Source organism: Mobula birostris, chromosome 10 (assembly GCF_030028105.1).
Source record: "Mobula birostris isolate sMobBir1 chromosome 10, sMobBir1.hap1, whole genome shotgun sequence".
Lineage (NCBI taxonomy): Eukaryota > Metazoa > Chordata > Chondrichthyes > Myliobatiformes > Myliobatidae > Mobula > Mobula birostris.
In genome coordinates this window covers 119,088,818-119,115,675 of record NC_092379.1, presented here as the reverse complement: position 1 = coordinate 119,115,675, position 26,858 = coordinate 119,088,818, and the positions used below count along the sequence as shown (strand labels likewise).

Below are 26,858 nucleotides of genomic sequence, written 5' to 3'. Positions count from 1 at the left end.
GGGACTGGTAAATTTCGGTCGTGAAAGTTCTGGTCTGCAACATCGGCTTTTCAGAGCATTGCTGGAGGAAATGTCAGCAGAACACAAAGATCTTTTGCTGCATAATGATGTTCGCTGGCTGAGCAAAGGGCGTGTGTTGGAGAGGGTGTGTGACCTGCACGATGAGCTTGTGTCATTTTTATCCAGCCTGCAGAGCCAAAAAGCCCAAGGATTTAAGAGGTTTTTAAGTGACAACAAGGTGATGGAACATGTTTTTTTTTTGTGTGACATCATGTCTCATCTAAATCAACTTAATCTGCAATTACAAGGCAACAACCACACTGTTGCGGACATGTATGTGGCAATTGAAGTTTTCCTGTCAAAGCAGAACCTTTTGGAGAGAGACATTCACAGGAGAAGGTTGCACTTTCCACATCTGCGGGAGCATTGCGAGAAGAATGAAATGCGGGAGGATCCAGTGATGAAGGATTTCGTGACGAGCCTGGCAGAAAACTTCAGGGAACGATTCGAAAGCTCCCCTAAACTCTCAGGTGACACCCTCCTCTTCCTGAGACAGCCGTTCTCCGTTTCCGCTGACAGCCAGTGGACTTCAGAGGCCAAAAGGCTGGTGCCTTCCATAGATGAGGCAACTCTTCGGATGGAGGTCTTGGAAAAGGGAACATCTGATTTGCTCAAAGCACAACACAAGGACGTTGGGGTGAGTGACTTTTGGATCAACGTGGTTCCTCAAGCTCAATTCAAAAACACGAGAGCTATTGCAATGCTCCTACTCACACTGTTCCCCTGCACATACATATGTGAGTCATCGTTTTCTCCAATGAACTCTATCAAGAACCAGGACAGAGACAGACTCTCCAATGCACATCCTGGCCAGTGCCTCAGGATTGCCACAACAGAATACAGGGCCGACATCAGAAGGATTGCCTCATCCCGTCGCAGCCACTTCTCTCACTGATTGGTGAGTGAATCAATTTATTTTTGTCCATTTGTCAATCTTATTGTGGTATAATAATATTACAACAACAATAATACTGATAATTTCATTTATAGCTACTCTTCATACTTCAAATGCTACATAGCTTAATTAAAAAGAACAAATAGATTAAATGAGAGAACAGAAACAGTGGAAAAGGCAGTATTACTAAAACTCATTATGTGGAAGAGAAGTGGTGAAGACTACCATGTTTACAGTGTGTGTGTGTGTGTGTGTGTGTGTGTGTGTGTGTGTGTGTGTGTGTGTGTGTGTGTGTATTTTAAGTCCCAGATGAGTTCTCAATGTGACAGCTGACAGTTGTGATAGCTAGAGTCATAATTAAATGGTTGGTTTTGGACTTATTTTGTTTCAAGAGTGCATTTTTTTCTTGTGTGACCCACAACACTGGCTTTGAGAATCCTAGGCCTAAATTACTACTACTACTACTACTACTACTACTACTAATAATAATAATGGTAATAGCAGCAACAACAACATCTGCCCATAAAACAACTTACTGGTGTAATGAAAAAAAACCCTGGACATTTTGGCCCTTGGCTTGGCAGGCTTGACATAATTTGGCCCTTGTGGAAAACTAATCAGGGAACCCTGCTCTACACAATACTCCAAATGGGGCGCAACTAAAGCTTTATACAACTGTAACTTGACTGCCTGACTTTTATACTCAACATCCCAACTGAGGAAGGCAAGCAAACTATACACCTTCCTTAGCACCCGATCTACACGCGTTGCCAATTTCAGGGAACTATGGACTTGCACCCCAAGATCCTAGGGATACTGCCATTTACTCTATCCTTTCCCCTTACCTTTGGCTCCCAAAGTGTAACATGTCACGTTGAAACTAATTTGCCACTTTCAAACAAAAAAAACTTGATAGGTGCGTGCCCATAAGGAGTAGAAATAAATCAAAACATCCATGCAGAATAATGGCCAGATAAAGCTTGTAACTTGTCATGTAGGAATAAAGGCAAAGTAATAGATTCCCAGAAGGAACTACCATATACAAATATCAGATTCAGAGTTCAAATTATGACTCAAGTTGTTTGTTGGTAGATCCCAAGGGAAATTGGGAAAGTGACATAAAACTGGAGTTTGGGGAAAATAATATCACTGAAATTAGTTATAAGATAGATCTTGACACAGTTATACCTGAAACAATGATAAATGAAGTTTAATTTCAAGTTAACATTCATCAGAAGAATCCACAAATGAGTGCATATACATGCATTACCAGCAGAATATTTAGAAAACTGAAGAAAAAATAGCTCATGCTTACCAGCAGCAATGGGAATACCAACAATATTATAAATTAAAGCAAACACGAAGTTTATCTGAATTCGCCGGACTGTCTTTTTGGACAAATGAATACTTGCCACTACATCAAGAAGATCATTCTGTAAAGCAAAGAAAAGTGATATTACTACCGTTTGGTACAGCCTCTCCACACTATTTTAACTCCATGGTGGGTGGTGGGGGTGTGGTTGCTTTCTGCTCGAATAAGTGGTGGGGGGAAGGTTGATGCTTTTACTGCTTGTGCATGGGTGGGGAGGCCTTGGGGTTCTTGCACCTTTTCTGTGATATTAATTGGTACCATTGAACCATTCTCCATGAGCATGCCAGGGATGCAACCCAAATAGGAGGAGCATTGAGCTTAACTTAATTTTCACAATTTATTCTTGAGCACAGGGTTGCCATTGGCAAGGTCCATTATAGAATGGTAGCGGTATGCCTTCTATACCAGTTTGCTGACCACTTCAAATAAAAGAACCAATGATTCTAATAATCAGACTGGCATCCCAAGGGCAGACAAAGACAGTCGGTTCTCTCTTCTAAAAAGAACGTTTATCTGCTAGTTGGGTTTTTAATGACACATCACAGTAATGTCTCCTGGTCCCAGTTTTTCATAATTTTCATTTCTAAGCTGCCACAATCAGGTTAATTTCATAACCAATGAAAGATTCAAAATGCAATTCTGATGAAAAGTTATCTTCCTGAAACTTCAACACTGTTCCTATCTTAACAGATGCTGCTTAAACTGTGAACTGCTTCCAGCATTTATTGGAAAGTGCAAATACATTCTGGAGGTATAATATGTTATTTGTACAAAATTAAAGGCCATTCATATTCTCTATGTGGGAAAGCCTTTTTGAAGGCTTGCAAATTTTCAAGACAGCATTTCTCATTTTTATCCCAAAATGAAACCTCAATTGCCTTCAAAACAGCATTGTATCCTGTGCTTCTTCAACATCATCATTCAATTCATTTTAGTTCATGCTAATCTCCATCACCACTGTGTTCCGTGAATGCAGCTGACTTGCCTCATGCATTCCTCATAGATTTCCTATCTTGGGTCACTGTGCAAATATTGTTGAAATACAAGTGATGACGAAAGAGTTTTCAGCTCACCCGAATTAAAACAACATCTGCTGCTTCAATAGCTACATCTGTGCCTGTTCCAATGGCAATACCAACGTCAGCCATCGCCAGTGCTGGAGAGTCATTCACACCGTCACCCACCATTGCCACAATATTCCCTTCTTTCTGCAGCTGCGCCACTTTTGCCACTTTGTGCGAGGGAAGGACTTCAGCAAATACCTTGGTGATGCCAACCTAACAACAAAGGAAAAAAAATCAAGTTATTAGATCTTTCATAGAAATATTGAAAAATGAAATTAACGCGTCCCACTCACACTAAACAATGGCCTTTTTCTTCTCCTCCCACCAAAAAAAAAGCACTATTCCAAGAAGCATTTTTGTCAAGGTCATTTAATAACAATTTGCTTCAAAAGAGAAGCTTGTGCTTAATCCTATGGGCACGTCTAGCTCACCCAAGAGGGAAAATAAACACTTCCATCTTTGAAATTCAATCACTTTATCTCCGTTAAATATCAGGTTGGCATATTGAAGCCAAACGTTAGACCACAGCTTTTGAGAACGATGTCATCAGGTGAGGACACGGTTGCCCAAGCCTACCACGTTTCCTCAGTAAATCAGTCTGCTTGTGTTCATTCCCAAAGCTCGCAGTTCCACAGCTTGAGCAAGTCTTGGTCACTAAAGGTCTTCTGATACTTGTTAGCACCGCTGCAGAAAAAATGGTAAATATTGGAACATCAACCCACCTGAGCAGCAATGGCCCTGGCCGTTTTACTGTTGTCTCCAGTCATAAGAACCACGTCCAGCCCCATGCTCCTCAAAGTGTGGACAGCTAAGTCTGCTTCTGGCTTCACAATATCTGCAATCGCTACCATTCCACACAGTACACCTGTTTTGTTTAATGAAACATGGACAACACAAGCAGAAGTATTAAAATCTGTGTGTATGCACGAGACATGCATAGGATAGGGAAAACTTTCAAAGTTTGTTAAAGTAATACATATGGTTGTGCTTTACTTTGATCTGGTCTATTCTGCTTCTTTGACTGATTAGGTACAAAAACCTTTTGAAGACATGAGACCACAGAACCTAGAACCTGGAAGAAAAAGCTGTAGGAACACCTAAGTGGGTAAGGCAGTATTGTAAAGGCAAGGGGATTGTCTACGTTTCCATTCAAAACCGTTCATCAGGACTGGTGCTCTTGTAGGGTCTCAAACCAAAATGCTGACCATCCCCTTGTCTCTACAGATCGTGCTTGACTTGCTGAGATCTTCCAACAATTAATCTTTTGCTTTAGAAACCTTTTATACTTCAAATTAATTGCAAACGTACAGCTGATCTATCATCCCCAATTTATTCCAAATTGGTGTTGAAAATGCCCCAAAGATACTCTGGGAACACCTTTAAATACAAAGCATCAAATTGTGCTATCTTGCCAAGTAACTGATCATACTAGCAAAAATCTAAAGTGGAAAAGTCATTTGATTACTTGGACAGACAATTAGAATTCATTCCTCAAAAAGAGTTCAATATTCAAGCATGTCTTTGTTCTCTTCTCAAGGTGGAAATACTTGAATGAAATGAGAAACTGCTCAAATTCTCACCATCCACAGTGACCAGTATCGCTGTATGACCCTGGCTTTCATGTTCTGTCATGCAACCATCCACACCTTTACTAATAATTAGCCCATTCCTTTTCATCCACTCGCGATTTCCAATCAGCACTGAAAAGATCTGAGATTTCCCTGGGCCTGTTTCAGTAAAGAAAAATCAATAAAAGCATGTTGGTGGTATTTTACAGAGCAGTGATGTTTCCACAAAGTTTGCTTTACTAATTAGATTAAATTGGGAAAAGATTAAAGAATCAGATCCACAAAAAAACAATAAAAGACAATACAAATTCAACACGTTAAGTTCAATACATAAATAAGTCATATTCAGTGTAACTAGATACACAGTAACACTTGCTCACTACTGCATATAGTTCTGGTTATATATAAACGATACAGAAATAATCAACAGAGTGCAGGGAATACTTAGAAGAATACAAGAAATGCAAGATGATAAAACATAAGAGCAGAATTAGGCCATTTGGCCCATTGCGTCTGCTCCACCATTTAATCACAGAACCATAGAACACTACAGCACAGAAAACAGGCCATTCGGCCCTTCTAGTCTGTGCTGAAACTTTATTCTGCTAGTCCCATTGACCTGCTCCCAGTCCATAACCCTCCAGACCCCTCCCATCTATGTATCTATCCAATTTATTCTTAAAACTTAAGAGTGAGCACGCATTTATCACGTCAGATGGCAGCTTGTTCCACACTCCCACCACTCTCTGAGTGAAGAAGTTCCCCTTAACGTTCCCCCTCCCTAAACCTTTCCCTTTTCACCCTAAAGCCATGTCCTCTCGTATTTATCTCTCCTAATCTAAGTGGAAAGAGCCTATTCACATTTACTCCGTCTATACCCCTCATAATTTTGTAAACCTCTATCAAATTCCCCCTCATTCTTCTACGCTCCAAGGAATAAAGTCCTAACCTGTTCAATCTTTCCCTGTAACTTAACTCCTGAAGACCTGGCAACATCCTAGTAAATCTTCTCTGCACTCTTTCAATCTTACTGATATTCTTCCTATAGTTAGGTGACCAGAACTACACACAATACTCCAAATTTGGCCTCACCAATGTCTTATACAACCTCACCATAACATCCCAACTCCAATATTCAGTACTTTGTTTTATGAGTGCCAGAATGCCAAAAGTCTTCTTTACAACCCTGTCTACCTGTGACACCACTTTTAGGGAATTATCTGAACTCCCAGATCCCTTTGTTCCTCCGCACTCCTCAGTGTCCTACAATTTACTGTGTATGTCCTACCTTGATTTGTCCTTCCAAAATGCAACACCTCACACTTGTCTGCACTAAATTCCATCTGCCATTTTCTGGCCCATTCTTCCAGTTGGTCCAGATCCCTCTGCAAGCTTTGAAAGCCTTTCTCGCTGTCCACAACGCCTCCAATCTTAATGTCATCAGCAAACTTGCGGGTCCAATTTACCACATTATCATCTAGCTCATTGATATAGACAACAAACAACAATGGTCCCAGCACAGATCCCTGAGGCGCACCACTAGTCACAGGCCTCCAGTCTGAGAAGTAATCATCCACCACCACTCTCTGTCTTCTCTCACACAGCCAATTTCGAATCCAGTTTACAACCTCTCCGTGGATACCTAGTGTCTGAACCTTCTGAACTAAACTCCCATGTGGGACCTTGTCAAAGGCCTTACCAAAGTCCATGTAGAGAACATCTACAGCCTTTCCTTCATCTACTTTCCTGGTAACCTCCTCGAAAAACTCTACAAGATTCACTAAACATGATCTACCACACACAAAGCCATGCTGACTATCCTTAATCAGCCCTTGGCTGTCCAAATTCTTGTATATCTGATCTTTCAGAACACCTTCCAATAATTTACCTACTACTGATATCAGGCTCACCGGCCTGTAATTACCTGGTTTATTTTTGGAGCCTTTTTTAAACAACGGAACAACATGAGCTACTCTCCAATCCTCCGGCACCGCACCCGTGGCTAACGACATTTTAAATATTTCTGCCAGGGCCCCTGCAATTTCTACACTAGTCTCTCTCAAGGTTCAAGGGAATATCATGTCAGGCCCGGGGGATTTATCTACCTTTATTCGCTGTAAGGCAGCAAGCACCTCTTTCTCTTTAATCTCTATATGTTCCATGACACTACTACTTGTTTCCCTTCCTTCCATATACACTATGCCAGTTTACTGAGTAAATACTGATGCAAAAAAATTGTTTAAGATCTCCCCCATCTCATGAGGCTCCGCACATAGAGGAACACTTTGATCTTCTAGGGGACCAATTTTGTCCCTTACTATCCTTTTACTCTTATACTTGTAGAGACCCTTCAGGTTTACCTTCACATTATCACAACCTCACGTCTTCTTTTTGCCTTCCTGATTTCCTTCTTTAGTATTTTCTTACTTTTTCTATACTCTTCAAGTAACTCATTTGTTCTTTGTTGCCTATACCTACTATATACCTCTCTTGTTTTCTTAACCAGATCGCCAATATCCCTTGAAAACCAAAGTTCTCTATGCCTGTTAACTTAGTCTTTAATCCTGGCAGGAACATGCAAACTCTGCACTCTCAAAATTTCACCTTTGAAGGCCCTCCACTTACTGAACACATCCTTGCCAGAAAACAACTTATCCCAATCCACTCTTCCTAGATCCTTTCTCACTTCCACAAAATTGGCCCTTCTGCAATTTAGAACCTCAGCTCAAGGACCATAGAAACATAGAAAACCTACAGCACAATACAGGCCCTTCGGCCCACAAAGTTGTGCCAAACATGTTCCTACCTTAGAAATTACTAGGCTTACATATAGCCCTCTATTTTTCTAAACTCCATGTACCTATCCAAAAGTCTCTTAAAAGACCCTATCGTATCCGCTTCCACCACCGTCGCTGGCAGCCCATTCCGCACACTCACCACTCTCTGTGTAAAAAACTTACCCCTGACATCTCCTCTGTACCTATTCTCCAGCACCTTAAACCTGTGTCCTCTTGTGGCAACCATTTCAGACCTGGGAAAAAGCTTCTGACTATCCACACGATCAATGCCTCTCATCATCTTATACACCTCTTTCAGGTCACCTCTCCTCCTCCATCGCTCCAAGGAGAAAAGGCCAAGTTCACTCAACCTAATCTCATAAGGCATGCTCCCCAATCCAGGCAACATCTTTGTAAATCTCCTCTGCACCCTTTCTATGGCTTCCATATCCTTCCTGCAGTGAGGCGACCAGAACCGAGCACAGTACTCCAAGTGGGGTCTGACTAGGGTCCTATATAGCCGCAACATTACCTCTTGGCTCCTAAATTCAATTCCACGACTGAGGAAGGCCAATACACTGTTCACCCTCTTAACCACTGAGTCAACCTGAGCAGCTGCTTTGAGCGTCCTATGGACTCGGACCCCAAGATCCCTCTGATCCTCCACACTGCCAAGAGTCTTACCATTAATACTATATTCTGCCATCATATTTGACCTACCAAAGTGAACCACTTCACATTTATCTGGGTTGAACTCCATCTGCCACTTCTCAGCCCAGTTTTGCGTCCTATCAATGTTCCACTGTAACCTCTGACAGCCCTCCACACTATCCACAACACCTCCAACCCTGTGTCATCAGCAAATTTACTAACCCATCCCTCCACTTCCTCATCCAGGTCATCTATAAAAATCATGAACAGTAAGTGTCCCAGAACAGATCCCTAAAGCACTCCACTGGTGACCGACCTCCATGCAGAATATGACCCGTCTACAACCACTCTTTGCCTTCTGTAGGCAAGCCAGTTCTGGATCCACAAAGCAATATCCCCTTAGATCCCATGCCTCCTTACTTTCTCAATAAGCCTTGCATGGGGTACCTTATCAAATGCCTTGCTGAAATCCATATACACTACATTTACTGCTCTTCCTTCATCAATGTGTTTAGTCACATCCTCAAAAAATTCAATCAGACTCGTAAGGCATGACCTGCCCTTGACAAAGCCATGCTGACTATTCCTAGTCATATTATACCTCTCCAAATGTTCATAAATCCTGCCTCTCAAGATCTTCTCCATCAACTTACCAACTACTGAGGTAAGACTCACTGGTCTATAATTTCCTGGGCTATCTCTACTTCCCTTTCTTGAATAAAGGAACAAAATCCGCAACCCTCCAATCCTCCGGAACCTCTCCTGTCTCCATTGACGATGCAAAGATTATTGCTAGAGGCTGAGCAATCTCATCCCTTGCCTCCCACAGTAGCCTGGGATACATCTCATCTGGTCCCAGCGACTTATCCAACTTGATGCTTTCCAAAAGCTCCAGCACATCCTCTTTCTTAATATCTATATGCTCAAGCTTTTCAGTCTGCTGCAAGTCATCACTATAATCACCAAGATCCTTTTCCATAGTGTATACTGAAGTATTCATTAAGTACCACACATAAAAATTGCTGGTGAACGCAACAGGCCAGGCAGCATGTATAGGAAGAGGTACAGTCAACATTTCGGGCTGAGACTCTTCCTCAGGACCCAAAATGTTGACTGTACCTCTTCCTATAGATGCTGCCTGGCCTGCTGCGTTCCCCAGTAATTTTTATGTGTGTTGCTTGAAATTTCAGCATCTGCAGATTTCCTTGTGTTTGCGTATTGATTAAGTAGGCCTGCTATTTCCTCCAGTTCCATACATACTTTCCCATTGTCACACTTGATAGGTCCTGTTCTTTCACACCTTATCCTCTTGCTCTTCACATTCTTGTAGAATGCTTTGGGGTTTTCCTTAATCCTGCCCACCAAGGCCTTCTCATGGCCCCTTCTGGCTCTCCTAATTTCCTTCTTAATCTCCTTCCTATTAGCCTTATAATCTTCTAGATCTCTAACATTACCTAGCTCTCTAAACCTTTTGTAAGCTTTTCTTTTCTTCTTGACTAGATTTATTACAGCCTTTGTACACCACGGTTCTGTACCCTACCATAACTTCCGTCTCATTGGAACGTACCTATGCAGAACTCCACACAAATATCCCCTGAACATTTGCCACATTTCTTCCGTACTTTGCCCTGAGAACATCTGTTTCCAGTTTAAGCTTCCAATTTCCCACCTGATAGCCTCACAATTCCCCTTCCTCCAATTAAACGCTTTTCTAACTTGTCTGTTCCTATCTCTCTCCAATGCTATTGTAAAGGAGATAGAATTATGATCACTATCTCCAAAATGCTCTCCCACTGAGAGATCTGACACCTGACCAGGTTCATTTCCCAATACCAAATCAAGTACAGTCTCTCCTCTTGTAGGTTTATCTACATATTGTGTCAAGAAACCTTCCTGAACACACCGAACACCTAAACCTTCCTGAACAAACTTTCCTGAACATCTAAACCCTTTGCTCCAGGGAGATGCCAATCGATATTTAGGAAATTAAAATCTCCCATCATGACATCTCTGCTATTCAGAGATCTGTTTCCCTAGCTGCTCCTCGATATCCCTGCTACTATTGGGCGGCCTATAAAAAACACCCAATAAAGTTATTAACCCCTTCCTGTTCCTAACCTCCCACCCACAGAGACTCCGTAGACAATCCCTCCATGGCGTCCACCTTTTCTGCAGCCGTGACACTATCTCTGATCAACAGTGCCACGCCCTCACCTCGCTTGCCTCCCTCCCTGTCCTTTCTGAAACATCTAAAACCCGGCACTTGAAGTAACCACTCCTGTCCCTGAGCCATCCAAGTCTCTGTATCTCCAAGTACTGATCCACGCTCTAAGCTCATCCACTTTGTTCACAACATTCCTTGCGTTAAAATAGACGCATCTCAAACCTTCGGTCTGAGCGCGTCCCTTCTCTATCACCAGCCTATCCTCCCTCTTGCACTGTCTACAAGCTTTCTCTATTTGTGAGCCAACCTCCTCTTCCCCAGTCTCTTCAGTTCAGTTCCCACCCCCCAACAATTCTAGTTTAAACTCTCCCCAGCAGACTTAGCAAACCTCCCCGCGAGGATATTGGTCCCCCGGGATTCAAGTGCAACCTGTCCTTTTTGTACAGGTCGCACCAGCCCTAAACAAGGTCTCAATGATCCATATAACAATTACAGCACGGAAACAGGCCATCTCTGCCCTTCTATCCATGCGGAACGCTTACTCTCATCTAGTCCCATCTACCTGCACTCAGCCCATAACCCTCTATTCCTTTTCTGTCCATATACCTATCCAATTTTTTTTTTAAATGACAAAACCGAACCTGTCTCTACCACTTCTACTGGAAGCTCGTTCCACACAGTTACCACTCTCTGAGTAAAGAAGTTCCCCCTCGTGTTACCCCTATACTTTTGCTCTCCAACTCTCAACTCATGTCCACTTGTTTGAATCTCACCTACTCTCAATGGAAAAAGCCTATCCACGTCAACTCTATCTATCCCCCTCATAATTTTAAATACCTCTATCAAGTCCCCCCTCAACCTTCTATGCTCCAAAGAATAAAGACCTAACTTGTTCAACCTTTCTCTGTAACTTAAGTGCTGAAACCCAGGTAACATTCTAGTAAATCTCCTCTGTACCTTCTCTATTTTGTTGACATCTTTTCTATAATTCGCTGACCAGAACTGCACACAATACTCCAGATTTGGCCTTACCAATGCCTTGTACAATTTTAACATTACATCCTAACTCCTATACTCAATGCTCTGATTTATAAAGGCCAGCATACCAAAAGCTTTCTTCACCACCCTATCCACATGAGATTCCACCTTCAGGGAACTATGCACCATTATTCCTAGATCCCTCTGTTCTACTGCATTCTTCAATGCCCTACCATTTACCATGTATGTCCTATTTTGATTAGTCCTACCAAAATGTAGCACCTCACACTTATCAGCATTAAACTTCATCTGCCAATCCAGAAATCTGAATCCCTGCCACCGGCTCCAATCCCTCAGCCACGCATTCATTCTCCACCTCATTCTATTCCTATTCTCACCGTTGCGTGGCACAGGCAGTAATCCCGAGATTACTATCTTTGCGGTCCTGCTTCTGAACTTCCTTCCTAACCTCCTGTACTCTTTTTTCAGGACCTCTTCCCTTTTCCCACCTATGTCATCGGTACCAATATGTACCACAACCTCTGGCTGTTCTCCCTCCCACTGCAGGATGTCTTGGACACGATCTGAAAAATCCCAGACCCTGGCACCTGGGAGGCAAACTACCATCCGAGTTTCTTTCCTGCGTCCACAGAATCGCCTGTCTGACCCCCTAACTATAGAGTTCCCTATCACTACTGCCTCCCTCTGCCTTTCCCTACCCTGCTGAGCCACGGGGCCAGATGCTGTGCCAGAGGCACGGCCACTGTTGCTTCCCCCAGGTAGGCTGTCCCCCAACAGTACTCAAACAGGAGTACTTATTGTCAAGGGATACAGCCACAGCGGTACTCTCTAATACCTGACTCTTGCCTTTCCCCTCCTGACTGTGACCCACTTGTCTCCTGTGGCCCCGGTGTGACCACCTGCCTATAATTCCTTTCTATCACCTCCTCGCTCTCCCTGACCAGGTGAAGGTCACCAAGCTGCATCTCCAGTTTCCTAACTCGGTCCCTTAGGAGCTGCAGCTCGACACACCTGGTGCAGATATGGCCGTCCGGGAGGCTGGGAGACTCCAGGACCTCCCACATCTGGCACTGAGCACAGAAAACTGGCCTCACACACATACTTCCTCCTTTCTGCAAATAACACCGGTAAACCTACCTTGCCTCGTCCCGTTGAGCTAAAGCCCTCTCACTCTGCTGCCCGCTCCGAACGCTGCCCGCTGGATATGGCGGTCTTCTTTTTAAACCTTTCATGCTCTACTGGCTGACGTCACGCGCCTGCGCAGTCTTACCTTTCTTTTACCCCCTTGCAGCCTTCTTGCTCCAAATCAAAATCCATTAAAGATTCCTTGCCTTTTTAAACCTTTCACGCTCTACTGGCTGACATCACATGCCTCTGCAGTCTTGCCTCTCTTTTACCCAGACCTATCCTTATCCATAATTAAGTTGAAGCTAATGACATTATGATTACTGGACCCAAAATGTTTGCCTACACATACTTCTGTCACCTGACCTGTCTGATTCCCTAATAGGAGATCAAGAATCGCATCCTCTCTCGTAGGTACCTCTGTATATTGATTTAGAAAACTTTCCTGAACACATTTGACAAACTCCAAGTCATCTAGCCCTTTCACAGTGTGGGAGTCCCAGTCAATATGTGAAAGTTAAAATCTCCTACTATTACAACTTTCTGTTTCTTACATCGGTCTGCTATCTCTCTACAGATTTACTCCTCCAATTCTCTCTGACTATTGGGCGGTCTATAATACAATCCTATTAGTGTGGTCACATCTTTCCCGTTCCTCAGCCCCACCCATATGACTTCTGTAGACAAGTCCTCCGGGCTGTCCTGTCTATGCACAGCTGTGATACATTTTGGCTGTTACTTTTTTTTAACCCCTCCTCAGCCCCACTCCCCGGCCTTCTCCTTCTAACATTTGATGCCGTGGCCAATCAAGAACCTATCGATCACCGCCTTAAATACACCCAATGACCTGGCCTCTACAGCTGCTACTGGTAACAACTTCCACAAATTCACCACCCTCTGGCTGATACAATTTCTCAGCATCGCTGTTTTAAATGGATGCCACTCTATCCTGAGGCTGTGCCCTCTTGTCCTAGACTCTGCCACCATGGGAAATATCCTTTCCACATCTACTCTGTCTAGGCCTTTCAACATTCGAAAGGTTTCAATGAGATCCCCCCTCATCCTTCTAAATTACAGCGAGCACAGGCCCACTGCCATCAAACGTTCCTCATGTGATAACACTTTCATTCCTGTAATCACCCTTGTGAACCTCCTCTGAACCCTCTCCAATGCCAGCAAATCTGTTCTTTGATAAGGAGCCCAAAGCTGTTCATAATACCCAAGATGAGACCTCACCAGTGCCTTACAAAGCCTCAGCAACACATTCCTGCTCTTGTATTCTAGACTTCTTGAAATGAATGCTATCATTACATTTGTCTTCCTCATCACCAACTCTCCCAGCAAGTTAACCTTTAGGGAGTTCTGCCCAAGGACTCCCAAATCCCTTTGCTTCTCAGATTTTTGGATTTTCTCCCCATTTAGAAAATGGTCTGCACATTTATTTCTTTTACCAAAGTGCATGACAATGCATTTTCCAACATTGTATTTCATTTGCCACTTTCTTGCCCATTCTCCTAATCTGTCACAGTCCTTCTGCAGCCTTCCTGTTCCCTCAACACTAACTGTCCCTCCACCAATCTTTGTATTATCTGCAAACTTAGCAACAAATCTATTCCATCATCATTGATATACTGCATAGAAAGACGCAGTCCCAACACCAACTCCAATAGAACACCACTAGTAACTGGCAGCCCACCTGAAAATTTATTCCCATTTGCTGCCCCCTACCAATCAGCCAATGCTCTAACCACGTTAGTAACTTCTCTGTAATACCATGGACTCTTAACTTGGTAAGAAGCCTCATGTGTGGCACGTCAAAGGCCTTATGAAAATCCAAGTATACAACATCCACTTCATCTCCTTTATCTATCCTACTTGTAATCTCCTCAAAGAATTCCAACAGATTCATCAGACAAGGTTTTCTCTGAAGAAAACCATGCTAATTTTCTCCTACCTTGTCCTGTGTCACCAAGTACTCCATAACCTCATCCTTAACAATTGACTCCAACCACTGAGGTCAGGCTAACTGGTCCATAATTTCCTTTCTGCTGCCTCCCTCCTTTCTTAAAAGAGTGGAGTGATATTTGTAATTTTCCAGTCTTCTGGAACCATGCCAGAGTCCAATGATTCTTGAAAGATCATACTAATGCCTCTACAATCTCTACCACTACCTCTTTCAGAACCCTAGGGTGCAGTTCATCTGGTCCGGGTGGCTTATTTACCTTTAGGTCTTTCAGCTTTTTGAGCACCTTCTCCCTTATATTAGTAACTGCACTCACTTCCCTTTCCTCACCCACTTCAACATCAGGCACATTGCTAGTGTCTTCCACAGTGAACACTGATGCAAATTACTCATTTTCTAGCGGTACTATATACACTCTCATTTTTTATATATTTGAAAAAACTTTTTCTATCCACCTTGATATTGTTTGCTAGCTTGCTTTCATATTTCATCTTCTCCCTTCTAATAATTCTTCTAGTTGCTTTCTGTAGGTTTTTAAAAGCTTCCCAATCCTCTATCTTCCCCCTAATTTTTGCTTTTTTGTATGCCCTCTCTTTTGCTTTTACATTAGCTTTGACTTCCCTTGTCAGCCACGGTTGTACTATTTTGCCATCTGAGTATGTCTTTGTTTCTGGAATACATATATCCTGCACCTTCCTCATTTTTCCCAGAAACTCAAGCCATTGCTGCTCAGCTGTCATCCCTGCCAGCATCTCCTTTCAATTTACGTTTTCTAACTCCTCTCTCATACCACTGCAATTTCCTTTACTCCACTGAAATACTACTACGCCAGACTTCATTTTCTCCCTGTCAAATTTCAAGTTGAACTCAATCATACTGTGCTTCCTGCCTCCTGAGGGATCCTTTACCTTAAGCTCCCTAATCACCTCCAGTTAATTACATAACACCCAAACAGTATAGATGGTCCCCCAATTCCACTCAATGATGAACTGCTCTAAAAAGCCATCTCAAGCCATCTTAGGGCAGCTTGTGCTTGAGCCTACTCGGAGAAAGGCTATCTTAGATTGGGCGTTGTGTAATAACCAGATCTTATTAGGGAGCTTCATGTAAAAGAACCCTTTGGAAGCAGTGATCATAATATGATTGAATTCAACTCACTTGTATCAGTATCGCAATGGAATAAAGAGAATTACAGGGGCATGAGAGAGGAGTTTGCCCAGGTGGACTGGAGGAGGACACTGGCAGGGATGACGGTAGAACCGAGATGGGTGAAGTCTCTGGGAATAGTTCACAAAGCGCAGGATTGATATGTCCCATAGGGGAAGAAATTCTCAAACGGCAACTGAGGCTGACAAGGGAAGTTAAGGGCTGTTTCTATATTTCAAGGAAAGGGCATATAAGGTAGTAACACTGAGTGGGGTTGGTTGACTGGGAAGTTTTTGAAATCCAATAAAGGCAACTAAAAAAAGTTATAAGAAGGGAGAAGGTGAAATATGAGGGCAAGCTAGCCAATAATATAAAGCAGGATATCAAAAGTCTTTTTTTTCCATTAAATAAAGAGTAAAAAGGAGTTGAGAGTTGATACTGGACCACTGGAAAATGATGCTGGTGAGGTAGTAATGGGGGACAAGAAATGGCAGATGAACTATATAGATGCTTTGCAATTGTCTTCACTGTGGAAGACAACAGCAGTGTGCCAGAGGGGCATCAGTGTCAGGGAGAGGGAGTAAGTGCCATTGCTATTAAAAAGGAAAAAGTGCTAGGCAAACTCAAAGGTATTAAAGTGAGTAAGTCACCTGGGCCAGATGGACTACATCCCAGAGTCCTGAGTGAGGTTACTGAAGAGATAACGGATGCGTTGGTCATGATCTTTCAAGAATCACATGATCCTGTCATGGTCCCGGAGGACTAGAAGATTGTAAATGTCACTCCATTCTTTAAGAAGGGAGGAAGGCAAAAGAAAGAGAATTATAGACCATTTAGCCTAACCTTGGTGGTTGGGGAAGTGTTGGAGTCTATTATTAAGGATGAGGTTTCTGGGTACTTGGAGACCAATGATAAGACAAAGTTGGCATGATTTCTGTGAAGGGAAATCTCGCCTGACAAATCTGTTAGAGTTCTTTGCAGAAGTAACAAGCAGGGTGGACAAAGGAGAGGCAGTGGATGTCATTTACTTGTATTTTCAGAAGGCATTTGATAAGGTGCTCAACAAGATAAAATTCTATGGTGTTACAGGAAAGATACTGGCATGGATAGCAGAATGGCTGACAGGCAGGAAGCAGCGAGTAGAAATAAAAAGGGCCTTTTCTGGTTGGCTGCCAGTGACTACTGGTGTTCCTCAGGGATCAGTATTGGGACCGCTACTTTTCACATTGTTTGTCAATGATTTGGGTAATGGAATTGTGGCAAAGTTTGCGGATGATACTAAGATAGGTGGAGGGGTAGGTAATGCTGAGAAAGAAATGCAATTGCAGCAGGACTTAGACAAATTGGAAGAATGAGCAAAAAAAGTGGCAGATAGAATACAGTTTTGGGAAAGGTACGAGAATGCATTTTGGTAAAAGGAACGAAAATGCAGACTATCATCTAAATGGGGAGAAAGTTCAAACATCAGAGGTGCAGAGGGACTTGGGAGTCCTTGTGCAAGATTTCCATAAGATTAATTTACAGTTTCAGTCTGTGGTAAAGAAGGCAGATGCAAAGTTGGCATTTATTTCAAGGGGAATTGAATATAAAAGCAAGGAGATAATGCTGAGGCTTGATAAGGCACTAGTCAGGCTGCAGTTGGAGTGCTGTCAACAGTTTTGGGCCCCATATTGAAGAAAGGATGTGTTGTCATTGGAGAGAATCTAGAGGAGGTTCACGAGGATGATTAGGGAATGAAAGGGTTAACATATGAGGAGCATTTAGCAGCTTTGGGCCTGTACTCACTAGAAGTTAGAAGAATGAGTGGGGATCTCAGTGAAACCTACCATAGGTTGAAATGACTAGACAGGGTGGATATGGAGAGGATGCTTCCTATGGTGGAGGTATCCAGAACTAGAGTGCACAGCGTCAAATTTGAGGGGTAACCTTTTAGAACAGACATAAGGAGGAATTTTTTTAGCCAGAGAGTAGTAAATTCTGTGGAATGCTCTGCCACAGACTGCGGTGGAGGCCAAGTCCGTGGGTATATTTAAGGCAGAAGTTGATCGTTTCATCAGGGCATCAAGGATATGGCAAGAAGGCAGGCGTATGGGATTGAGTGGGATCCGGGATCAGTAATGATGGGATGAATGGTCCAATTCTGCTCTTATGTTTTATGGTCTTATGATTACCAGGGCATCACATGGTGTGTTCTACTGTAACAGCTACTTACTTTCAGATTGGGATTCTTGGATGAGAGGGTGCATTAAAGCATCACCACCACTTTTCTCATCAACCTGTATTAGCACCATGTTCCGAGCATTGTTCTCCGTCACTTCAACGTTCTTGTTCTTTAACAGAGGTTCAATGTTTGAGACTTTGCACGTGATACCGCAGCCAGGAACTGCTTGAAAATCTGAACATGAGCCAAGCACTTCTGAACCTAGTTCCTAAAATGATAAAGATAAATTTCTCACCACTCCTGCTGTCAATCATAAGTGCACAATATTAAGAAACCTCATGAAAAATCAATCAGCCAGAAATTTGGCAATTGGCACTTTTACATGTGTATGGCTACCTCAGCTGCAATGTTCCTTCTAAGCCATCTTTTGCTACTAGAGCACAAAGGAATTTAAATTGCCAACTAAAGGTTGTCATCCTCCACTTCGTTGGCCTATTAAATAAGTGTTTGCAATGATTTGTCTAGATCCTAGAACTGGCTTAGTTACACTGTTTCCATTGAAGATTTAAAAATTCAGTGTGCTCATATTGTTGCCATTGGGCAAAAAATTGCATAAGCATAAGATTTTTGTGCATACTGGTCATTACAAATTAGAGGGAACATTGCTCAGGTAGCTTGACTTAATCAACTTGTTTTGTAACTAGCTCTGTTCAAAATTTATGGAATAGTTACATATAAAACACATGATATATAAAGAATAGGAACTTAATTCTTCAATTGTATCCTTCAAAGAAAACCTTCCTGGAAAATTTTTTTTTGTATTTTTTCCTTCCTACTATCACTGTGTCAGCAATAAATGTCGACCAACCTAAACTTACATTTTTTTCATTAATTTTGCTTTAAGAATTTAGCATTTGGATTTCAAACTGCTCAACATGGACCACATCACCAACCCATATGTTTATGGGGATGCACGGTCATGGCCTGATTAGTAAATGCACCAGAAATGGAAGGAGAAACAAAAAGCATTCTCAAATACAAAAATATTGTTAAAGAAATAATTCAGACAAAAACTGAACTTTCCTTTAAATCACTGACAACTCTGAATTGTGCAGAATACAAAAAACAATAAAACATGATACGCCCTCCAAACTGAATAAAAATAAAAACTGTAAAGTTCAAGCCTCACGTACAACAACGTGTGACTGCTTAAGGCTGATTCACACGTACGCAAGTGGGCTACGCTGTTGTGAGCATTCACACTTGTGCGTTGGTGTGTCTGCGTCACTCTGCAATTCACCGCCAAAACGCTAGTTGGCAGGGGTTTCTATGCCACTGTGTTGAGTTTCTTCATGCTGAAACTCAACACGAAGAAACTCAAACTTCAAACAATCGCGACTGAAACTGAAGGAGGGTGAATTTTCTATGCTTGTCCGGCCACTGAGAGACATGGACGAGGAAATGCATTTCAAATATTTTCGGATGTCGGCAGGTAGATTTGACGATCTGGTTCATCGTCTCCAACCATTTATTTCACATCAGTGTATGCACAGTATACTCAGAGATTGGCAATTACCATTCGAGTTTTAGCTTCAGCTGGAAGTCAACAGGCTGTAGCAGCTAGCTACAAACTGGTGTCAAGCACAGGGTCCTCCATAATTTCAGAGGTCTGTAAAGCTTTATGGAAAGCATTGCAGCCAGAGTTCCTTCCCTGCCCTTCAGTCACCCAATGGGAAGCTATTGCAGTGTAGGAGGAAATGCGATGCTACCAAGCGGACCAATCATACTTGTTGAGGTCTGCGTCGCCACAACGCGTAGTTACATTTTGGGAGAGGTGCGCGTTAGGCTACAGCGTAGGGTTCGGTGTAGAGTACAGAGTAGGTATGTCACTACGCCGTACCTACAGCGTACATTTGACACACAAGTATAAATCAGCCTTTAGTCACGTTCAGTTATGCCACGTAGAACAAGGTAGTGCCGCACTATGGCTCTGAAGTCAATCTGATTGTAATTACACAAACAGCAGATAGCATAAAGGTACAGCCAACGATCTGTTTGACTGTATCTACAGTATCTTATCTTCAAAAGTTCTCTACAGAGCAAACTCAGATTCTCATCCATGCTAAATGATCACAATACATGCACATCAGCAAAGGGAATGGACGAGTTATCAGATTAGCACAGGACACCACTCCTGCTCCGTGGCATGTTTAAGCAGAAAATTGTACATTCTCTATTAGCTTATAATTAGTTATTGCAATTGATCTAATCTTTTTTTTGCCATTATAGAATATTTAGCTCTCGAATATATAACAGAAGCAAAGTTCATAGGCAAAGCACAAAAATAGTGGCAGGCAAAAGAATGAGCACTAATTTCAAAGTTTCCAAGTTCCAGTACAAATACTTCCTTATGAGATTAGTGTATTCTCAAACATGAATACATTCATCCATGTGAAAATCACCGCATTGTTATATTTCACACACAACAGACAAAAAATTTAAAATAACATTTCCACTTGGTCTCCACCCAATCACAGACTTCCACTATGTACTTTTAACTTCTCCCCTTCTCTGAAATTTGCTGGTTTACAACTTTTCTGAGTTCTGACAAAAGGTTGACTATAAATATTAACTCAAGTTTCTCTCTCCACTGATGGTGCCTGACCTGCTGAATATTTCTGACATTGTCTATTTTTCACTTTTTAAAGGATATGTTTGCTGGTTTGTCAAATTTTGAAGAGAAAACCCGGATGTCTATAATCAGCTGTTGAACAATAGAGCATATACACTCAGTGGTCATCTTATTAAGTATACCTGTACACTTGAAAGTTAATGCAAATATCTAATCAGCCAATCATGTGGCAGCAACTGAATGCATAAAAGCATGTAGATATGGTCAAGAAGTTCAGTTGTTGTTCAGAGCAAACATCAGAATGGAGAAGAAATTTAATTGAAGTGACTTTGACCATGGAATGATTGTTGGTGTCAGACGGGGTGGATTGAGTATTTCAGAAAATGGTGACCTCCTGGGATTTTCATGCACAGTAATCTCTATAGTTTACAGAGAATAGTGCAAAAGCAAAATAAAAACATCCAGTGAGTGGCAGTTCTGTGGGTGAAAATGTCCTGTGAATGACAGAGGTCAGAGGAGAATGGTCAGACTAGTTCATGCAAACAGGAAGAAGGCAGCAACTCAAAATAATATGCATTACAAGAGTGGTGTGCATTGGAGCACACCTTGAAGTGAATAGGCTACAGCCGCAGAAGACCACAAACATACACTTGGTGGACAATTTATTAGATATGGGAGATACCTAATAAAGTGGCCACTGAGTGTACAATTTAGAATCAGAATCAGGTTTAATATCACCGGCATACGTTGTGAGATTTGTAGGCTTTGCAGCAGCCATATAATGCAATACATAATAACAGAGGAAAAAACTGTGAATTACAATAAGTGTGTGTGTGTGTATTTACTTATTAAATAGTTAAATTAAATAAGTGGTGCAAAAATAGAAATAAAAAGTAGTGAGGTAGTGTTCACGAGTTCAATGTCCGTTCAGAAATTAGATGGCAGAGGAGAAGAAGCTGTTCCTAAATTGTTGAGTTAGTGGACTGTTCAGATACTCATCAATTAAAACTTGTCTATTGAGTTGTTAAATAAACTCAGCATCATAGCAAACTAATACAACAAAAATGGTAAACAGCAATTTCTCCAGTCTATTGTTGGCAACTCCATGAGAGATCTGCAGTTCTTCAAATATAAAAGATCACTAGAGGGAGCTCCAGCAATTAGGCATCACTTTCAGGGCCATATTTCCCTCTCTCAGTTTCACTCTCTCTCCTGCATCTGCTCTCAAGAGACACCTGCCATTCTAGGAAATATGATCTTTTTCAGGAAACATAGTTTCCACCCCCATCCTCACACATCTCCAGGTAATCCTGGCTTAAAAGGTATTTTTCTACCAAACAAAATCCAGCCCAATATTACCATTGATAGCTTACGCTGATTGTTTTTTGATTAAAAAATAAATAGCAATTTTACTAATCATTTGAAAATAAATTAGATGGAATGATCATACCTGTTTACAATATTTGGTTACTGCTACACCCAAAGGATGCTCACTGTTCGTTTCTGCTGTGCCAATGATGGCCAAAAGCTTCATTTCAGATATGTAGCTACTTTCTGTCAGCATCTTCAAGTTCATTACTCTGGGAGTTCCATGAGTGATTGTTCCAGTTTTATCAAAAACTACTGTGTTAATCTGGATAAAATGAAAATCTTATTAATTGACTGAAACATTGACATCAGCACACAAAACAATCCACCTAACTGAATGAAATTTCAGAATACCCAATCCAAGAATCTGATCTTGATTTTGCAAACAATGGAGCTGGCATAATATCAATTCTAGACCAGCCTACAAGTTCATACAGTAAACTACTATTAACAGAAAAAAAGAGGTTAATGCAATCAGTACAATGGGGAGAAATTAACATGACAAGGCCCGCTGCTGCTAAGTTAACAAATTTCACGACACATACCGGTGATAATAAACCTGATTCTGATACTGAGATTATGATGGAGAATTATAACCAGTTGGGATAAAGCCAAGATACAGAAAATGGGAGAAAAAAAAATTGGAAGCGGTGCTGTGTTATTTTCTGGATACCAAACAGAACTGTGGTTGTAATAGTGGGGTATGTTATAAATTGGGGAATTAGAGGTGTTTCAGAATAAGAGATAGACATTTAGGACCGAGATCAGGAGAAATTTCTCCTCCCAAAAAAGGCTGTGACGGCTTAATCACCATTTAGTCAAGTAAATTTCTGGATATTAAAGGAAGGAAGCGAGTCAAGAATTGCCCAAGAATGTTGAATGTTGGCATCGGCTTGAGCAACTATATGACTTGCTCCCGCTGCTAATTTTTAAGTACCGATTTTTTCTTTTGGAACACTGAGGACATGTTTATAAATAAACTGAATTTACTCCTCTCCATGTTCCAAGCAAACACAGTGATTATGATTAAAATGAAGTCAAACTGCTCTCAGACTTCTGCCAATTAAATCTGAAATGTCCAATGTGAAGTGTCTACTTAGAAATTACTTGATCTTCAGCTAGAAGAATGAAGTTCTTCATTAAAAACTTGGAGTACGGAGTTTTTAGTACGCCATTATACTAGGGCATTTTGAGATAAAGAAGGGGGTCATTAAAGAAGAAAGAGGTGCATGAAATCAAACATCAAATTGTTACAAATCTACAATGGAATGGTATTTTAAAAAAACGAATCAAGAACACCTCTATTGAGTTTTATTAGATTCTGGTTAGAGAACCCTTCTACAAGAATGAGCATAAAAATTCAGACAGACTTTCCAATGTATTATCAAGAGAGGACAGCAACAGATGAAACAATCCTCTATATCCATTATCAAATCAATGCAAAAGGTTCTATGGAAATATTTCTCATGGAAACAGTTATCCTTGTTCTTGTTAATATTACCCTTCAATAAACACTTCGAACAGATTGCTGATCTTTTTTCCTGTGTTAATGTGATCAACCTTCAAAAAGTATTTCTGTTGGTTGTAAAATTCTTGATATCTTGAAAGGGATATAAAGGGTTCTAAGTAAATGCATCTTCTCTATTATTAAAAAATGTGCCTTAGTTTTCAAAACATATTTCAGGGAAATACAAGTTTCACAAACTGGAGGCATTGGACAAGAATTTGGCATATCGTTCTGCATATTAAAAACAGCTTTGCACCTGTACTTCATTCACTCTTATTAACCAGTGGTTGATTATGAACATAAACAGGTGAAATTCATGGGACACTTATTTCATCTGCCCAAACATGTTTGCAAAGAGTAGAAAATAACAGAATCACAGAGTTCAACAGTTATAGTTAGTTTGTATGAACGTGAATTGCCAGCTTGCAAGAACTTGCCAGCCAGTTACCCCACCTACCTTGTGTGCCATTTCCAATGGCTCCCCTCCTTTAATTAGGATCCCATTCTGTGCACCTACTCCAGTCCCCACCATTACTGCAGTGGGGGTCGCCAACCCCAACGCGCAAGGGCATGCGATGCAAAGGACAGTGATAGAGGCTTGGAATGCAAAGCGTACGATCACCTCAGATTGAGCCAAGCTTTTGTTGTAACCCTAAGCATGAAATAAAGCAACAAAAAATTCAGTCCAGGTTAGTGTGTATGAACCAAAATCTGGTTTATTATCAATGACATATGTCGTGAAATTTACTGTACTGTGGAGGCAGTAGGGCAAAAAAAAATTATGGTCACAATAAAAATAAATAAATAACCTGGATTTTTAAAGTCTGAATTATATAAAATCCTGATTTTTTTTTAAAATGCCTGAATTAAAAATAAACTAAATTAGAAATGGCCTGAATTATAAACAACCTGAATTTTAAAAAGTTGATTTTTTAAAAATTGAATTTTAAAAAAAAGATGAATTTAGAAAAAGAACTTGAGATTAAAAAATCTGAATTTAAAAGAAATCAATATTTTAAAAATCCTGAATTTTACAAAAAAACCTGAATTTAAGACCTTGAATAAAAGCAAAAGAAATAAGAGCAGAAGTAGGCCATTTGTCCTCGAGCTTGCTCCACCTTCAACAGGATCACAGCTAATCTTTGATGACAATATCATTTTCCTGCACCTTTACCCATATACCTTCACTTCTCTGATATCTACATATCTATAAATCTCAGTTTGACTGACGTTATCAAGTGAACCTCTAGTCACTCAGGTAGAAAATTCCAAAAATCCACCACCCTTTTGGTGAAGTTTTAATTTCAGTCCTAAATAGCATACCAGAGCTGAACATTTCAAAAATGAAGTTAGGAAACATTTTGACATCCACCTGCGGATGTATAAATGCGTTCTGGGAATGGTAATGTTCATCAATTGCCAATTTTAAATCTGAGATGGAGGAAGTGCTCAGGAGTTTCAAATCCGTTGAGTGCGTCTCCCAGTTCATTTCTGGGTCTGTCAAAGCAATGAGGCAGATGCCATAATGGATTCAGGAAAGGGAGAAATTACATAGACAAGTCAGGGTAAGTGGACATGAATGACTCTAGGGTTCACAATGAAGTTCACATAGCTGCAGCAGCTCTGACAAACAGGGATTGGAGCAAGGAAGGTATGTATGTATGTATGTATGTATGGTCTACACTGTCAGCAGTTCCCAGGGGTATGGGCCAGACACAAACAAGTCTGTTAGAGTAGACCCAATTAATACAGAAGGGGAACTGCACAAACCCTACAAATAATACTCCAAAAAGGCTGACACACTGGTAGCTGCTCAAAGTATAGTAAAGGAATTGAAACAATAGGATATACTGAAGACGACTTAATTGATCACCAACTCACCCATGTGGCCAGTAAACAAGCCGGATGGCTCTGACTAATTGACCACAGATTACACTGCACTCAATAAGACTACACCATGATGCCACCCCATTGTGATCTGTCAGCTACAGTCCTTAATGGCCTCTCCTCAGCACACAGAAAATTCAGTCCTAGATATTGCTAATGGATTCTGGGGGGCTGCCATTAGCTCCCGACTCTCAGGACCGATTTGCCTTCACTTTGGAAGGGCACCAGTATACATGGACTAGACTGTCTGCCTGGCCCCAGTGGTCAAATAACCAGGACTTGTGATTTGACTATCCACCACCTGCTCCCATGGCTTCACATAACCCTGATCAGGGGGCTAAGTAGGTGCCACACTTTGCTAGTGGAGGGAAAGTGCCCCACATCTCCTTTGGCAGAGACATGTCTCCACCCCACCATCCTGCAGAGGTAGCAGTGATTAAAGCAGAGGCTCAAAGATGGTAAAGAGCCGAAAGAAGTAGGCAGATCAAAGGGCAAATACAGCAGTAGAAGAACACAAGCCAACAGAAGGAAAACCTACCAAAGTTAGTCTAGTAAAACTATAAGGGGATGGAGGCAAAGGAGAAGTGGGGATGAGGTGAAGCAAAGGAGGGACCAGATGGTAGCTGGACGCATGGGGAAGGAGTAGCTAAAGCCCCAGCATGCATCAGGCAGATACAGCTAAAGTTATATCATGGGGTGATGCACCAGGTAAGCTACAATACGATCATGACTCTCCAGCAGTCTTGCTGGTGGCCAGGGACAGGCAGGGACGTTGAGAAATTTTGTCGGACATATATCATTTGTGCCCAATATAACCCCAATGGGGGAATAAAGATGCAGCTCGCAAACCAGACATGGCAGAGGGGCCCTGGGAAAACATCCAAATGAAATGCTACTGTCTAGTGATCATGGATCACTTCACCTGTAGTTAGAGGCTTTCCAAATGAGAGAGTGTACTGGCAGCACAGTGACACAGATTTTAGCTCAGGAAATCCTTCCCCAGGTGGGGAACCCCAGCCCCGATGGATTCGAATCAGGGAGCACATTTCACAGGGAAAGTGAGGAAATGTGCAAGCTGTTGGAGATTCGACGACGATTTCATGTACTCTATCACCCTCAAAGCTCGGGACTAGCAGAAAAGATGAACCGAACAATCAAAGCAGCCTCAGCTAAAGCCCCAACAGAGGCAGGAAAGACAAGAGTTGATGTATTGCCGGGAACCTTGACGAGATTTCAAGCAACTCCAAACCACATCCAGGATCTTAGCCTCTAAGAATTACTCACTGATTTATGGGATGATTACGGGTTGTGGCGAACCTAGAACTGAGAGGGACAAAATGATCTCTGTAAAGGACTTCTGTGACCAGTTTAAAGTGTTGAAGGACCGAGTAAAACAACAGTAACACAATACTCATCAGAGAGAGCCGGAGGGGGGGGGGCAGTGGAGATAATCCTCCCACAGCTGTGATACTAGGTCATGGTATGGGAGCTGTCTAAAAAGGCAGGGTTCACTCCCAGG

The 26,858-nt window shown here is 41.7% G+C and overlaps 1 protein-coding gene across 3 annotated transcripts in view; it reads right to left on the bottom strand.

Annotated features, from left to right (window-relative positions):
- The window catches only part of atp7a (ATPase copper transporting alpha), a 104,121-nt gene that overhangs the window by 14,143 nt on the left and 63,120 nt on the right, over positions 1–26,858 (bottom strand). For 2 of the 3 annotated variants that reach the window (XM_072270866.1, XM_072270868.1), the window contains 7 exons: positions 23,910–24,104; positions 22,028–22,210; positions 17,997–18,213; positions 4,972–5,118; positions 4,114–4,256; positions 3,401–3,604; positions 2,271–2,388 (listed from right to left, as the gene is read on the bottom strand). In XM_072270866.1, coding sequence (XP_072126967.1) covers positions 2,271–2,388; positions 3,401–3,604; positions 4,114–4,256; positions 4,972–5,118; positions 17,997–18,213; positions 22,028–22,210; positions 23,910–24,104 — 1,207 coding nt within the window. The remainder of the gene's footprint in view (positions 1–2,270; positions 2,389–3,400; positions 3,605–4,113; positions 4,257–4,971; positions 5,119–17,996; positions 18,214–22,027; positions 22,211–23,909; positions 24,105–26,858) is intronic. The other variant, XM_072270869.1, reaches the window with a different exon arrangement.